At 38.7% G+C, this 17,476-nt stretch overlaps 1 protein-coding gene across 2 annotated transcripts in view; it reads left to right on the forward strand.

Moving 5' to 3' along the window:
* Nucleotides 1-16,833, forward strand: part of palmdb (palmdelphin b) — a 42,761-nt gene extending 25,928 nt beyond the window's left edge. The window contains exons 1-4 of one of the 2 annotated variants that reach the window (XM_069512007.1): nt 5,069-5,191; nt 11,080-13,618; nt 13,708-13,799; nt 13,959-16,833. In XM_069512007.1, the coding sequence (XP_069368108.1) occupies nt 5,156-5,191; nt 11,080-13,618; nt 13,708-13,799; nt 13,959-14,042 (2,751 nt within the window). In that variant the 5' untranslated portion in view covers nt 5,069-5,155 and the 3' untranslated portion in view covers nt 14,043-16,833. Of the gene's footprint in view, nt 1-5,068; nt 5,192-11,079; nt 13,619-13,707; nt 13,800-13,958 lie in introns of those variants that run through there. The other variant, XM_069512006.1, reaches the window with a different exon arrangement.
* Nucleotides 16,834-17,476: the final 643 nt, after the last annotated feature.

The raw sequence follows: 17,476 nt of genomic DNA on the forward strand, positions 1-17,476 counted from the left end.
GATCACAACCTTCAAACATGGTTTGAGGATAACTGTTCAACGTGAGGTCTCTGGATAACCACAAGCAAAATGTATCTTTTCATGTTTTTAGGGTGAATATTGATATTCAAACGAGCTGAAGCCAGACTAGACAAAAACTACACAACACACAAAATGCCACCCTCAAGCTTTCCTCGAGCTGCTGAGCAACGCTAAGCCTGCTGAACAAATGTAGCCTAATTGTGTCAGTCTAATTATGACTGTGGCAACTTTCATGTCGTTTGCATTTTTCGGAGAGAAAAGTACAGTACATCACCTCCGACACTTTGAAACAGCAAACAGGGGAAGCAGTAAAATACTTTACTTACACCACATCCAGTTAAGCCAACTCTGTTTCTCATAAAAAGAGCGGGAGAAGGTGTAAGCTGTTCTCATCACTTGCTGCTGAATCAGGTTGGTCCAGACCAAGCTCCTTTATCCTCTTTTTTTCTTGTTGGAGAGTGTTTGTAAAGATTTGACACTGTTCCCATTGAAGTCTCCATATCCTTGCCGGTCAGCTCACAGCGGAAGTAGCATTGACGACGGATGTACCTGAGACGGCAACGAGGGTCGACCAATCACATTAGATACAAAAAAACGTTAATCAATACCTATTGGCTGTAATTAAAAGTGGGAGTGTCCAGAGAGCTGCGTCCAGTGGACAATCTGCAACAATCAGTTAAAGAATAGCCTCAGGTCCCGTGATTGCCAAGAGTATAAGGACCCACATTCACATCCATTTGGCTGGTGTCCCACACCAGGAATGTATGTAGACAGAAATTAACCAGATACAATTTGAAAAACTCATATTGAATGCTCACAGGTGCTTAAAGGTCAGACAGAAGTATTGCATGAGTACAATCTTATAATGATATTAAATTATTTTTAACACTGCCCTGCATTAACCAGCTGCCACTGATATCAACTTACTAACTTAAACATTGTGATATATCAGTGCTGTGTTCATAACAACATACCAGGACCTTATTGTGTGGAGTTTGCATTCTGTCCACTTGTCTGCATTGGTTTCCTCCAGGTACTCTGGCTTCCTCCCACAGTCCAAAGACATGCAGCCTATAACCGGACTCTCCAAAATGTGTAAGCCCTGTGACAGACTGGTGACCTGGTGTATAATCGATATAAAATATATAAATGTAGGTGTAACTTCAAGGAAGTGTCCCGCTGCTGGACAGAATGTGTCAATGAGCAGAAGATAAGCTTCTTTCTGCCTGTGTGCATCAGAGAATGCTCTAGTATTGGCTGACTCCAATACACCCCCCTTCCACCAGCCGCCCAATCAGAGGCAGCAGCCGCCATGCAGAGCTGCCAGTGAGAGTCTGCACTCAGAAACAGAGCAGAGCTCTCTGCGTTAGCTTACCACCCTCTCAGGTAGGTCCATTAACACCCACCCACATACACACACACACGCATTCCAGAAGTTGGCAGATTTCCCATGTGTCAGTATATTGATCCGCTGATGTATTTGCTGTGGCTGCTGAAATGGAAATCATCATCATCATCATCATCATCATCGTCCTCATCATCATGTGTTTGGTATCAATGTAGACGGAGGGATGCAAGCCTCCCATCAAAGCTGTGTATTGACTAGCTGCAGTATACTGTGTGTGTGTATGGGGGGGAGTGAGACAGTAAGTTTTTCAGTTGTAATATGTGACCCGAGTCTTTAATATTGGTTGTAGCTGTGCCTATATGTATTTTCAGCCATGCGCCAAACCACACTCCAATAAGCGTTTCACCATCAGTTTGCAGCTGAGAAATTCATTTTTTATCACACATCCTCAATTTCTGTGTGAGTCCATACAGGCAGGGTCGCATGTGTTGCATATCAATCAGTCAATCACTTTTTTTCCATTGCATCAAATGAACCGGCTAATGTTATTCCCTAGTTGTATTGTTTTGCACAAATCTTGAAGCTGCAACGTCTTTGTTTATGACTCCTCTACTCTCTCTGAGGAGTTTTCTTGATTTCGCTCTGTAATTTTTAATGAAATGTTACTCAAGGAAATGAATTTAAAAAAAGATGTTAATTTGCTGCATTTGTTGGGGACTATTTTCAGCTGTGGATTTTGCTCATTTTGTGCTTTAGTTTTTCTGGCAGCAGAGCAGTGTATGTGGGATTCAAAATAATCTACAATATGTGTTTTCATGCTAATGGAGGAACATGTCTCACAGTGGCACATTGATATTTTTGGATAGAGATGTCTTCAGAGAGCTGAAGGACACAGAGAAAATGTTGATGGTGTGTATTTCTTAACTGACAGTGTAACTGTATTTTATTTGCAATTCACCCTGCAGGTGTCTTGCACAAACCACTGCAAATATGGTATGTTAATTCATAGTGTATTGAGAGGGATGGAGTCAGTGTTTTCAATGTGTTTACAACCAGTAATGAAAACTCTTTCATGAGTCAGTGCCTTCAATTAATGGTAGAAAACAATTACAAAACCCACCTCTTATAATATTGATGGACTAAATTCAGATCAGAGATTATTGCTGTTGTCTAGTATATCAAAGTGGAGAGGATGTTCACATCCAGTTGAAATCATAAACATTGAAAGTAGCATGTGTGCACATAGGCTTCATGCATATGAGACTTCGCCTGCTTCCACTTGTAGAAGAGGTGATCCATTTCAAGGTCATTTGTGTCTCTAAGATTTAAACCAGTCACTGCCTTTTTCATTTTATTAAGACCTAAATGTCTTTGAATTATCCTGTCCTCACTTAGCTTGGAGATGAACTATTTTGTAACCCTTGCCAAGATAATGATTTAAAATGTTTTTCATCAGGTGTATGCTCTGACCCCAAATGCTGAAAAGAAATGAGTTTGTTCAAACTTTTTCATCAACAACATAACAGTTGTATAATCAATTCAGTGCAAAATACAGAAGTGTGCATGTTGTCCATTTTCTATAACCCCCCCAAGACAAAAAGAAATCATACAAAACTAAATAAAGCAACAGTAATATTGATAATAGAATCAAGAAATAAAAAATTAAATGACAACACAGACAAGATAATTATGAGAAGTGACAAGTGATAATTAAATATATAAATATACATTTTCAAACAAACATCAGCCATTAGCAAAATCGATCTTAATATAAATTAATTGAACATACAGTCAGGTAAAAAGGTAGAGGTACATATTAGTCACAGTTGTCTATTGCCAATCTATATTCTCCTTTATCTTCTGCATGTGTAGAAACCTCATAGGTTCTGATACCCACAGGACATGGGTGGGAGAGGTCTTCTGCTCCCACTTCATTAGTATAAGTTGCCCAGCAATTATGGAAGCAAAAGCAATAGCATAATGTCGGAGAATGTCCTCTGGGACTATTCCAAAAAGTGCAATCCAAGGTGAAGAGGTAAATTTGACTCCTAAGACCTCAGAAAATGTATCAAATATAGATGTATATAATTATGATTTGTCCAAAAAGTATGAGTGAGAGATCCTGTTACTGTCTTACATCTTGTGCAAGAAGGATCTACCCCTGGATCTAACATGAGTTTTATTGCCACATGGGGAATGGACATCAGTCTGCTCCTCACAGTTTTTTTCCAAACTACAGTCTCTAGAGTAGAAAGCACTGTTTGTTTTATGGTGTACATAATTTTTGCAAAAAGGGGAAGTAAGCTGCTCAGTGATATGCATATGCATGTAGTATAATAACCTAGTAACTGTAAATACACCTAAATATGTAGTATGTGATTTCTCCTCAGATTCGGACTGAATTTTGGAAGTGTGGCTCTGTTTTCATAACTGTAGCAGTAATGGAAGCAACTGTGATGCTTCTACTGGGTGTATCTGTGCTGAAGCAGACTGACAGCACAGTGAGACAAAGAATAAGGATAGACAGACAGAACAGAGCGTTCTCTCATAGAGTGACTGTGTTATAATTTTACAATTTTAAAATCCAGGTGTGGAAACCAATGTATTCACACTTTGTGTTAATTTTAGTTGCACGTTTTTTTGTTTTTGTTTTTATGAGATGTTTAGAAGGAATATGGAATATTCTGTGATTTAATGACCAAAGTATCCCAGTATTCATATAATTGGATTAATCTGGAGTGCATGAATATGGTTTAATTCCCAGAAAATACTGTATTAAGTCACTACTTATGCATAATTTTTGCTGCAGCTTCATAACACAGCAGCGATCCACACAATAAAGCTTATCCTACACAAATCCTCACCCAAGTACTAAATATTCTAATTGGATTGGTTTTCATCCACCATTGTCATTAATTCATTATGGTGGTAGATTGGATCAATGGGATTAGTGGCTAGGGTTTGGAGCATGGGACTGACGTGAAATAATCCAGAAGTCACAGGCCTGTAGTCCCTTGAGTCAATCACCAACCATGATCCAGTCAATCACCAACCATCATGTTTGATATCCAACCAATGTCAATTTTTCCCAGATTGTAAATTGGCACATGTATGTATGCATGAGCCTTGAAGTCCCTGGATCTATGACAGGTGATGAAGTGTGTGTGCTGACAGGGATTGGTGATCCAATCAGTCAGTCAGCAAGGAACAGACATTTGTGTTAAAGGGACTATAGGGCTGCCGCTCCACTGTTGTAGTCCAGCCAAATACATTGAACGGCTGTCAGAAAGGAATGGAGCCAGTTTGGCTCACTTCAAGAGCCACAATGTCCATCTCGATTTCACAGTCGCACAGATATTATAACACTGATGGACTCACAGGAAACTGGGACTCTCTTTGTTTGGTGGTCAACATCCTCTTTAAACAGTTTATCCCAACTCCCTTATGTGAGAAAATGTCATTAAGTAATTAGTTGTAAAGTTTCTAAACAGTAGTACAATTTTTTTTATTTTTGATCTAGTTATGACCCTCATCATCAGATGGAACACTTCTGTTCAGGATTGATGCACAGTGTGCCTCTGCCATTAGAAAACAGCCTCAGGGAGCCCCATCTCCACTCAGGCTCATCTTAATGACAGTTCTGCCAATAATCCTGTGTGTGTGTGTGTTTAACACAACTCTTCACACAAAGCACTACATCATTCCATCAAAGCATCACCATAAGGATAGCATCACAGTATCTGTATAGTTAGCTTCTGTCTGTTATTTGGAAGCTGTTCTCTGGATATGATTTCTGTGTGGATGATCTACTACATGATGATGGTAGGTACGACTTATAGCTCCATGGTCTGTTGTATACATTACGCTTGTGAGTTAAATATGCTTTTTTAATATTTGATTGCTTGAATTAACTTTAAGAAAAAACATTTCAAAAATCTATACATGACAGAAACTAGATCTAAATGAGCTGTATCATATTACTATGTGGGAACATCTACTACTGTCTCACGCTCTTTAAAGTAGGTACATGCTGTTTCCAACTTCAGGATTATGGATAAAAAAGAATACTTTAATAATTGTAAAATCATATAAGAATGATGGTGTTTCATATTTTTTGCATAAAAAACTCCCATGAAAACACCATGACCAACAATGTGTGTGTGGTTGGTGGCGTCTCTACCCTGTGGCAATATTTCCTAAAACAGCTCGTTTCCAACAAACATAACTCAGACAGGAGGAAGTCATTGGGGACTATTTTTAGAGGTGGATTACACATTTGATATTTGGGGCAGCAGTGGTGTAGTGTGAATAAATCAAATCAAACTACAGTACCATGTGCATGTTAATGTTAATGAAGCAACATGACACCCAGTACAAATGTTTAGCTCAGTGATGTATTTTTAATTAATTCGCTTTCAGACATCAATGGAGCTCTGTGGTAGAGAGAAATAATCAATTTCACAGTGAAAAGTTGGAGAACTGATTATGAAATAACTGGATTAAATACATTTTGAAAACTTACCACTACAACATAACTTTTAAATTATACTCAATTTGTTACTTTTTGAAAGAAATTTGTGGATTTGGAGGGTTCTTGGGTTAGGGATCATTTCAACACTCAAATAAAGCTCTAAGGTCATATCTCTAAAAAGAGATGGATTAATATACTGCAGTTTAGAGAATAACTCAGCACTGAAATGAAACACAAAGAGATATTAAACTGCAATTAAGTGACTGAAAAAAACTCTGTAAGTGAGATTAGCTGAGGGGTAGAGCTTGTCATCCTCCAACCAAAAGGTTGGCAGTTTGATCCCCAGTCTTCCCCATCTGCATGCTGAAGTGTCCTTGGGCATGATGCTGTCACAGATCACCTCCCAATGTGATATACATGATCAAATATATCCTCAATGAGTCTTGAAGCTTATAGCTGTCCATGTGTAATCAGATCACCTGAAATGGACACAGGTCTAAGCTGCATCATAGCTGTGTAGCTTCAGTCTGCTAACCTGTTACCACCAGAAACTGCAGGTGGCACAAACATGGTTATGATTGGCCAGTGAGTCATCAGTCAGTGTGTGTTATAACATTTTTGGGTTAATTGAACTTGGGCTCATGGGAAATTTTGAATGTTGCGTGGAAACAACATCCTATTAAAAATACACTTTCCCAGCGTCCGGAAGTTCTAGTTTCACTATGGCTCTCTGAACCAGGATTGTACTGTGTCCTAAAGCTGACCATAACTCAGCTGACATGTTTATATTCTGACCATGTCTATAATAACTGCTTTAGATAGAGCTAGGCTTGTAAACGATCAGTGGTGATGTTGAATGCATCAGTCTGCAAAGGGGATTCAACATTCCAAAGATAATTCATGAATGTAAAGCGGCCTTCTTGAAAGGCAGTATTACAATGAACCTGTAACAGTCATTTGACAACATTCAGTGACAATGTTTTTGTTAGTGGGTTTATGTTTTTTTGGGGAGGGAATTTGTATTTACCATTTTTCATGTGTGACTTTAACGCAGCACTTTCACATCATATTTAACAGTCTGCTGACGAGGTGGTGAGGGGGAGGTGAACGAGGCCTCAGCTGAGCAGTGCACCAAGTGTCAGGCCTGTTGATGGTTACCATGGCACTTAGTCTGTCGCATACATGTGTCCTTGTAGGCGTGTGATTGTATGTGTGTGAGCGTTATTAAAAACTTCCACTGACAAACAAGGGAGTGCTGTTGATCAGTTGTGGATGAAGAGAGAGAAGAAAATTTGCATGACCTGACCATCTAAATAAAAAACACACAGTTACTAATTTACTATGAATGAATTATCATTTACTCAAGAGCTTTCATAAACAGCAGCTGGAGGAAAGTTTACAGAATAAAAAGTGATTTTCTCATCAACACATTTGTGGAGACAAAATATGATGTTTCATCATATATCCCCAAGACATTTGACTCCCACTTTCACCCCAATATCCTCCTTAGATAGAATTAGTGGCTTGAACAACATACCCTGACTTCCTCTTGTGTTTTGTTTTAATTACAAAATCCACTTGAAGGTATGTTGTTTTAACAACAACAATAAAATCATAGATTGTAAAATGCTGCTTGCACAAACATCTTATGGGATTGTTTTTTTTTTTGTTTTAAATGGATGTTCATTGTTGTTGCTACAAATCAAGCCAGGCTGAATAGATGTGGAAGTGCTGGGATGTAAAGTATCAAGGCCAGTAAATGACAGACATTAGCATCCAAATGTTTTCACTTAAAAAAAGAAAAAAACCTGCAATGTCTTTCAGCTCATTACTACAACTGTCATTACTACTCTTCCACACACTGGTTATCAGTGTAGCAAATAACAATGTGTTTCACCTGTATACCACATTTTCACAGTCATGTATACAGCCCTGCAATGTTGACAGTGGTGACACATTATTGGCTATATTATTATTTTCTAAATATATTATTTTATTAAAAGTACAGTGTGTAGAATTTTGTGATACCTAGTGTTGAAGTTGCATGTTGCAGCTGAACAACCCTCACCTCACCCTCTCCTTCCAAACATGAAAAAGAAAAGAAGGTGTTTAGTTTGTTCAGTCTGGGCTACTGTAAAAAACATGGCAGCCTCTTTAGAGAGGGTCCCATCGATGCAAATATAGAGTATTTAAATATAAAGGGCCTTTTCTGGGGTAAAGAAAACTACAATTCATACAATTTAGATGAAACGAACTAGTGAAAACATCATGAGGATTATTCTACATTCAATTTCTGCCAATAGATCCCTTTCACCTAAATCTTACTCACCGGACCTTTAATTAATCTAAATGACTTCACACAGCTAGTTTGTTTACTGAATTGTAAAAGAAGTTGGTTCTGCATAGTTTAATTCTCTTTTTACGCTGATGACAATTTAAATGTACCTTTGTGTGTGAATTTAAACGAAGTTTAGGGCAGTTGATTGAGTGGATAGTTTCCCACAGTCACCTCTCCATGATCATGTGGTATATTTCTTTACAATTGTAAGTTTAGTGCCGAATAGAATGGTGGTATTGAGCTTCATTGTTAATAGTGGAGTGGTTTGTTCATACAGGTCCATATTGAGGACAACACTATACTATTTACAAACAATATACACATTTCACATCTTGTGGTAATAGTATTGGTTTCTTACCAATTGGATATGACAGAAATATAGATGGGAATATAAAGTGAATCTATGTTGTCATTATTAGTAGTGAAAAATAGCTTAAACAATGGGTGTTGCAGGCCGTGGTGCGGCTGTAAGGCTGCCAAATCAATCATGAAACAGCACATTCTACACTGTTTCATTTCCTGGCAACCTGCTGATTCACACACTAAGATGATCACATTGAGCGTTGAGCAATTTGAGCATCATCATAACATTTAGTGCAAACACTGAGGTCTGTCTCTAGTTGTGCTAGAGCACAGTAATGTGCCTACTGCATTTGTTCTAAAGAGAGAACTGTTGAAAGGCAAAAGGATTAGAAAGTTGGGGGAGAGTGGACCAGCACTGGCACAATTTGATGTTTGGAGTCAGCAGCCGTGAGTATCCTGTTAAATACTTTGAGCTTTGAAGTGAAAAGAGCCCACAGGCCCTGTTGAGCTGCTGGCGTGACACACAGCAACACATGACCTCAGCTGCAGTGTGATGTGGATTCAAATAAAGCCTTCTGCCTGTCAATGTATGCAACAGCAGCACGAATACCAATTCTCAGTAATACTAGTATTTACTCAAGAATTTCACAGTCATGGTCACCCAGACAGAATCTGTCTACTGAATTCACAGGTAACAATATGTAACATAATTGGAAGACTTGTTAACTAATTATGTGTTTAAGAAAACATGGGTAAGTATTCTTTGCTGATTATAAGGTTAAATATTAAATGTTGCAATGCAAAATCTGCTCATAGTAACTACTCCATCTTAAAAGTGCATACATGATCTGCTGCACATTAATATGAATGTCTCAATTGTAATTATACCATTTCATAATGGCATTGTCATGGTGTTATTTAAATAGGTAACATAAAAAAGACATAGATTGTGTTGCAAAGAAACCTCAAGAAATGTATTTGTAAACAATGCATGTCATCATTTTCAGACTTTTTGTGGCTTTTTCAAGACATCATTGGTAATACCACATCAAATGATGGGGAATAATTTCCTGCTTCACAACTGATTCTTCTGAGAATATTTTATTTTCACTGCTCAGCCGACACAAATAATCAACCAGTCCACTGTTAATGGTCTTCTATTTTGACTTCCATACTTACAACACCTCCTTATAACAATAAAATAAGCAGTACCATACAGTGAGGACACTGTCCAAGAGCTCTATGTACTAGAAGCTTAAATACACACGCTAAATCTAATGCTGTGATTTATTTTGACTCAATCCCACCTGCATCATCCTGTTGCCTCAAATACTCACCAAAGTACCAAATGTGAATTAATTCACTATACTGTAAATACTCCCAAAAGGCAATAGATAAAATTGGCATCAAGAATGGCATTATCCAAAAAAGACTCTGTAGCAGAGAGCAATGTGTGTTTCTTTTTCTCTCCCCCTCTTCCTACTGAGATGATGCAAGGACGCACATCATTTGCACCAGTTTTAGAAGGAAGGAACATTTAAGTGTATCTTAAATTAATGTTTTCAATAATGGCTGTGCGTGTGCATGCGAGTGTGTGGGTAGGTGTGTGTTTGTGTGTGTGTGTGTGAAAACAGAAAATGTGGGGCTCAGCTAATCATCTTGCAGGGACCCTTTACCAGTGTGTGGGAGGCAGACCTGCAGTCTTACATAAGAACAGATACTGTATAATGCCATCTGATTCAGCTGATTTTAATGTGCGTTCTTTGTCTCTTTCTACACATAACCTACTTACGGACACATTCACTCAGCACAAAAAACAGCAAGTACGAACAACATAGAAACACCAATCACACACGCACTACTGTCGCCATCACAACCCATCCCTCCGCAGATTTGTCTGAAAATGTTTCGACGCCTTGCACAGAACATTCAAGTGCCATCCTTGGACAACTTAAGTGTGCTTATTGCACTTCAGGAATTGTTCTACAGAATCTGCTACAATCACATTGGCTGTAAAGTCACAATAACACCCCGGACTGTTAGTAAACCATTACTGTCTGTGGTGTTAATGATGACAATAAAGATGATGACCACTCTAATGAGTTCTGTGGTTACAAAAACACTGCAACAAACAGTACCTTCTCTCTGACAATTCATACAAACCACAAAAGTATTATTGCATTCACTGTATTCTATATTAATGGAAATATAATCAAGGTGATTATGGACAGAATTCTATAATTTGTTGCATTGCATAGAGCTAAACATTGAAAGAAGAGTTATAATAATCCAGATAACTCTTCACATGATACTTTTAATTCAATTCAATTTCATTGGTATAGCGCTGATTCTGACACAGGCAAGTATAAAGACCTGATTTCTCATCAGATAAAAGACATAAATACAGAGACACAGAAGAAAGACAGGGTTAAGGGTATTGCAAATAATACCAGGGCTAAGTAGGAATATAATGAAAACACCACCATTGATTAATATGCACAGAGGTGCCCAAGATTTGGCAATGATACAGAAACCATTTGCTTGCTCCCACTCAGAAAATTAATGTCACTTTCTTTTTTTATTTTCTTTCTCTTTCAGAAAGCTACCTTGATGGATAGAGAGGCAGATGGAAAAGAACTAAACGAAGGTTGCAGCACAACTAAGAATTGCACCTCCTCCTCTGTCACCATGGAAACCACTGAACAATCAGAGCTGCCAATCGACTGTGAAATGGAGGTCGCTGTGGCTGATTCACCTGAACAGGGAAAAGATTTCAGTACAGAAGAAGAAGTTTGTTTAGGGAGCAACTCATCAGATTCCCCAGGGGAAAAGGCAATACTTGGCACATTATTAACTGACCTACAAACTGGAGGAATCGACGCTGACAAATCCGACTACTCTGAGACCAACATTTACACCGAAATGCCTTGTCTAGATCAAAATGAAGTTTCGATATCAGAATCAGGGCATGAAGAACTGAACAGAAATGAGTCAATCACTTCATCTGTGTCTGACACACCCTCCAGTGCTGACAGTGTTTATGAGAATGAGGCCCATCGTAAGAGACAGGACACACCAGAACAAGACCCTGAGCAAGAACAGGTCCCTGAGTTGCAGCAGTGTCCAGAGCCAGACCCCAAACCAGAGCAATACCATGAGAAAGAGCTAGACCCTGAACCTGAGCAATACCCTGAGCATGAGAACAACCTCGATGTGGAGCATTACCCTGAGCCTGACACCAACCTTGACATGGAGCATTACCCTGAGCCTGACACCGACCTTGATGTGGGGCAATACCCTGAGCCTGACACCGATCTTGACGTGGTGCAATACACTGAGCCTGACACCGACCTTGACGTGGGGCAATACCCTGAGCCTGACACCGACCTTGACATGGGGCAATACCCTGAGCCTGACACCAACCTTGACATGGGGCAATACCCTGAGCATGAGGACAACCTTGAAGTGGTGCAATACCCTGAGCATGAGGACAACCTTGAAGTGGGGCAATACCCTGAGCCTGAGCTAGATTGTGACCTAGAATCATACCCCAATCCAGAGCAAGACCCTGAGCTAGAGTTATACACTGAGCCAGAGGCTGAGGCTAATGATAATGAGTTTAAACAAAAACATTATGGCTATAAAAATCTGCCAGTGAACACTGAAGAAGACCCAGTGGCCCATGACATCCTTTTAGATCCACCCATTACAGAGGAGTCAATATTGGAGCACTGCATTAGAGAAGAGGCAATGTCAGATATGTCCAATGAATCCTGCCATGACCTTGACCCTGATGAAATGGATGAATGCTTGAGAGTTGAAATTGCAGCTGCTTCCTCTGATAGTGAGACAGATGAAAAATGGAGATCAATATTCTCCTCTTCCATAAATAAAGAAGATGATGACTCATATTTGGACAGTCTTCAGCTGAGTGCCCAGGAGCTCTTTGTGCAAAAAGTTGATGTGACGGACTTTGAAGAAGAAGACAACATTGAAGAGGCCTGTTGTGAGGTTCCACAAGTGGAAGAAGTTCTTGAGCAACCTGAAGATATAATTCCATTTCCTGCTCCTACACAAGAGGTTAAATATAACCCCTTAGGCACACAAGGTCTGTCCAAAATCTCTGAAGACGAGAGTGAAAATGGCAGAGATGCTAATCACAACCACACTGCCCACCAAGAGCACATCAATGCTGATCAAAACAAGAAGCTACCAAAAGACTTCTGTGTGATACAGGAGACCAAGAGTGAGAATGTTAGCACAGAGCATGTGGACTTCCAACTGGCACGTAAACAGTGGCGGGAAATGGAAGAGCACACCAAAAACAAGATTGTTTTACCTACAGCCAAGCAGCCCAGTTTCCATGGCAGCCACAGCTTCATGTACACTCCAGTTCGCAACATTGAAAGAACTCAGAAGAAAACACATGATCTTGAGAGCTTGAATCTGGTTGGGGATTATCCTCACACCCAATTCAGCCCCTGCTCAGAGGACTCTGGCCTGGATGATTCCAGTTACAGGTCTCCTTACGATGACCCAGAAACACCAATTGAAAGGGAGATTCGTATATCAATGGAGAGGGAGGAAAACTTCAGGAGAGAAAGGGGTCTCTCCAGGATGGGCAAATCAACTGATTGTGCTCCATCACGAAGTTTGCCCAGATCCATTAGCACTCCACTTACACCATCCTTCATCATCACCTCTTCACCCACTAAGGAACCACTGAAACATGAAGTATCTGCAAATAATGTTATCATACTTGACCCCAGCAATGATTTTACCCCCAGCCCCAGATACGGCAAAGACAATGTGGTACCTCGGCCTGGTGAGTGGCGCTCTGAGGACAACAGATCAAACCTCATCATCCTAGAGACAACCAATCTGATTATCCGCAGTGCCTCAGACTTCTCCCTCAACAAAGCCTGTGAACAGCCTCAGGAAAAAACCTTCCTGAACAACCCTTTTTTCAAGCTGCGTTCAAGAAGTACAATATCATTTGTGGATGAAGAGATTAAGTTAGTCAAGCAGAGGGAGGAAGATCTGAAGAAAGAGAGATCCAACTTGTATGGCCAAGACAGGTTCAATGCAGAAAGAATGTTGTCAAATCACATGGACACTTTGTCATTTGAAACGTCGGGTATGTTAGCAAAACACTGATCATAGAATGCTATTTCTACCTTTGCGTGTGAATAGATTTAAGCTAATGATGATATTTGACTGTTTTAGCTGATGTACCATTGAAGTGCAAGTCGTCTCCATCATCACCAATGAAAACAGCTTACAGGATGGATCGGTCTGCTTTATCCTGTGATCACAGAGTAAGTTCATCCTCCAACACTTTCCTGTTCAAAATCTTAATCAAGATGGTATATACCTAATGTATTCATTATTCAAATTTTAATAAATCTGTCTTGATATACCGAACAAAACATGCAGCTTTGTAACTGGGTAAATAATCAGCTGTTTTTTTCCCCCAGTTTCCAGAAATCTACGCAGGAGGAAGACGCAAGAGTGCCATGGCGCTGCGCTGGGAGGCAGGGGAGTTTTCAAAAAATGACTGAAGAGGATCAAGTCAAAAGTTGGCCATATAAGGGCATTGAATGTCAGTGTTGTTCTCATTCAAGTTAGATTCAGCATTGCAATTGTTTGTTTCATGTTGTGACATAACCTAAACTCTCTGCTTTTGTGATGCTTTGGGCAAAAATAGGAAGAAACTAAATCATGTATTATAGACAGTTTAAAGAGGACTGATACATGGTCATTGATAGCACTTGATTCTCGACAGCGGGTGTACATTCTTTTTAGAAACCCACAGAGTTCTGGCATGTCCGCACCATATCTGAACCAACCCTCACCTGGAAGGCTGCTGGTTTCAGCTCGTATAGGCTACAGCTTCTTGTTATAGAGGTTGTTGTAGTGTTTGTTAAAGAGTGACTAAAACTGTGCCAACACACACTTGCCATTTAAACAAAATTATTATTAAAACAATACTAATATTTTAAATTGTGGCAAGTGGTATAAATAGAATAATACTCGGATCTTTGCATGAATTCAAATGATATAGCCACAGAGACAAACCCAGGTAATAATGTATCACGCAATAATATTCAATAACTGTATGCCTCCTTGTCTTACCTATTGACTAGATCCAGGAGTTCATAACTTAAAAAAAACTTTGACTGGAAGAGAAAAGATTTGTTACTCCCTATTGGGCTTTTATAAGCTTAAAACAGTACTCACAGGCCATATGTATATTGAAAGAGCTGTTGGTTGGGGAAATCATAACGTACAGCTGAAACTGTAAAACTCTGAGGCTTCAGTAATGTGACCCAGTGTAGGTTTCTTGTGACTATTATACTGTCTTCATTGTGCCCACTCTGTGTCGGTTTTCTAGTACAGGTACAGCAGAGTACAGGTTTGAGGCCATTCTTAATTTATGTTATTTTTATAGTTTCAAGGCAATTAGATGTCTGCTATGGAGTAATAACTATTGTTGGGTTGAGATGAAATGATATTAATTGATTTTTGGGGTCACTTGAGGCAGCAGAAAATAACTATCAAAAATACATTTATATATTGTCATGATAAATGGTCTGTATTTATACTCAATGCGCCATTTACCCGTTCACACACACATTGTCATACAGTGCATCTATGTGTAACACTTTTCTCTATGAGATCTTGCATCTTATGGTTATGAAAAATGTGCCTGTAAAGATGTGCCTATTCAATAACATGCAAGTCACTGAATAGTTTGGTGCTGGAGTGAAACAGAAAAGCTGTGAGCCAGCAAATCAAAACCAAGTGCTGACAGATGCCATTATCACATACATCTTGATCCTATAACTTTTAATCAAATCTCTATGACTGAGGCTTTGGCCAGGAGAAGATGTGGTAGCCTTCAACTTTCTAATGTTCCAATGGTTGGAATTGTCTCTAGTTGGTGGGTCCGCAGTGATGGCCAGTCAATGCCTGCCTCTACTTTAGATACATCACTAATAACAAACCTACCTGTAACTTCAGACTCCAGAAGTATCTATCTGCTGCAGCTTAGCCACAAAACTAGAGATTAGCCTACAACAAAAAATGGATTTTGAATCCCATGACCAGTATGTTCACAGGGAATGATTACAGAAACCACAAACTCTTTCAGTATAATATGACATGTGGCTATTGTATTAATACTCACTTGAAGAAGAATCTTTATATAAAAGATGATTATTATTTTCCTGACAGTAAACTGAACGTTTTTGCCAGATGGATGTTTTGCTAAGATGCCTAAATGTTAGACTACTGTATTGTTGAGTCCAATCTTTGCTTAACCTTTCTGGACATTATCAATGTAAATCAGATTTGAAAACATATTTTGATGTTATTGTATGTCTTGATAAAAACAAAAGCTACATTGCTCAGTGTAAATTAATTGCATTTTGGTACATGTTTTTGCTGCAAATGATATTTCAGGGTGAGCTGGATGAACAAAATACACAAAACATACCCATACCTTTACTCACACAAATAATACAGTGAATGTTTTAGTGAGAATAAATATAAATATGCATTTCAGTTTTGTCACTTCCTCACACTACCTGTGTCTCTTTACGACCATTTGAATAGTCTACCTGTACAAGCTCCACATTACTCTGTGTGACGTAGGACAATCCAATATGCACTGGTATTTGTGACAGTGCTGCCACTGCACTCAGTCGAGAACCAATGAGACTTTACCGAATGTTGACTCCGATTATCTGAAATGCTCTGGAAATTTAACTTAATAAAACACATAAATGTATTTTATTCTTTATACAAAAACTCTATAAATGAATGTTTACTCATATAGATTGAGACAACACTTAAATATACTTCAATTCTTTCAACTTGTATGTAACCGGACATTTTTAGGCCGTTTTTTCTCTTTTAAAGCACTTTATTGCTTTAAAAACACACTTGCCATTTAAACATTTATTGCTTGTTTCACTTTATTTTGAACAGCATGACATAAAAGACATTTTTAAACGTTTTTTAAGTATCTGCTCATTTTAATAAAGGAATGTTTATCATTATTTCCAAAGCCTTGATATTTCCAGCTACTCTGAAAAGCATCTAATTAGAGCTTCGTACTTTACTTCAGATACCTGATGTTAAAAAGCATTGTTTTACATGTTATGTTTGTATGCTTCATGGTTAAAGTATAGCTTACAGATCTCAAAGAGTACTTGCTGATGTTTAAATATTCTGTGAAAAGCCCCCTGTCTGGATTTTTGAGGTTTATTATGCAGGGGGTTTTCATTTTGTTTTCCTCATGCAAATATTGAAGAAATTAGCGCAACAATAAAAAGTGTTTAAGAAGAATGTTGACTAGCTTCCTTTATTTGGTAGGATGGAGTAGGGCCTTGTTGAAGGAAAAAAAAATTTATGTTGTAACATTATGAAAAAGAAAATGCAATAGAATCAAGAATGAGCAGAACCCAGGCTGGTCAAACATTTCCTCCTCCACAAAAGAGGCAATTTCCTTTAAGTCCTTGTGGTTCTTACTTCAGAATACAAAGTTTCTCACACAATCTTTTTGAAGGTCTGATATGATAATGTGGTGCTGATGTAAACAAAATATATCAAAGGTCCAGTGTGTAAGATGAAAGGGAACTATTGGCAGAAATTTAATGTAGAATAATTCTCATGATGTTTTCACAAGTTCATTTCATCTAAATTGTATGAATTGTAGTTTTCTTTACCTCTTTATATTTAAATACTTTATATTTACATCGAGGGGGTCCTCTATACGGAGGCCGCCATGTTTTTTACATTAGTGCAGACTAGACAAACTAAACACCTTTTGAGTTTTTATGACAACTGAAGCTACCACAGGTTCTTTTTCATGTTTGGAAGGAGAGGGTGAGGTGAGGGGTGTTCAGCTGCAACATGCAACTTCAACACTAGATATCACATAATTCTACACACTGTACCTTTAAGTACTGCATTATTTGTAAGACTGAAG

This window comes from Paralichthys olivaceus, chromosome 17 (genome assembly GCF_024713975.1).
Source record: "Paralichthys olivaceus isolate ysfri-2021 chromosome 17, ASM2471397v2, whole genome shotgun sequence".
NCBI lineage: Eukaryota > Metazoa > Chordata > Actinopteri > Pleuronectiformes > Paralichthyidae > Paralichthys > Paralichthys olivaceus.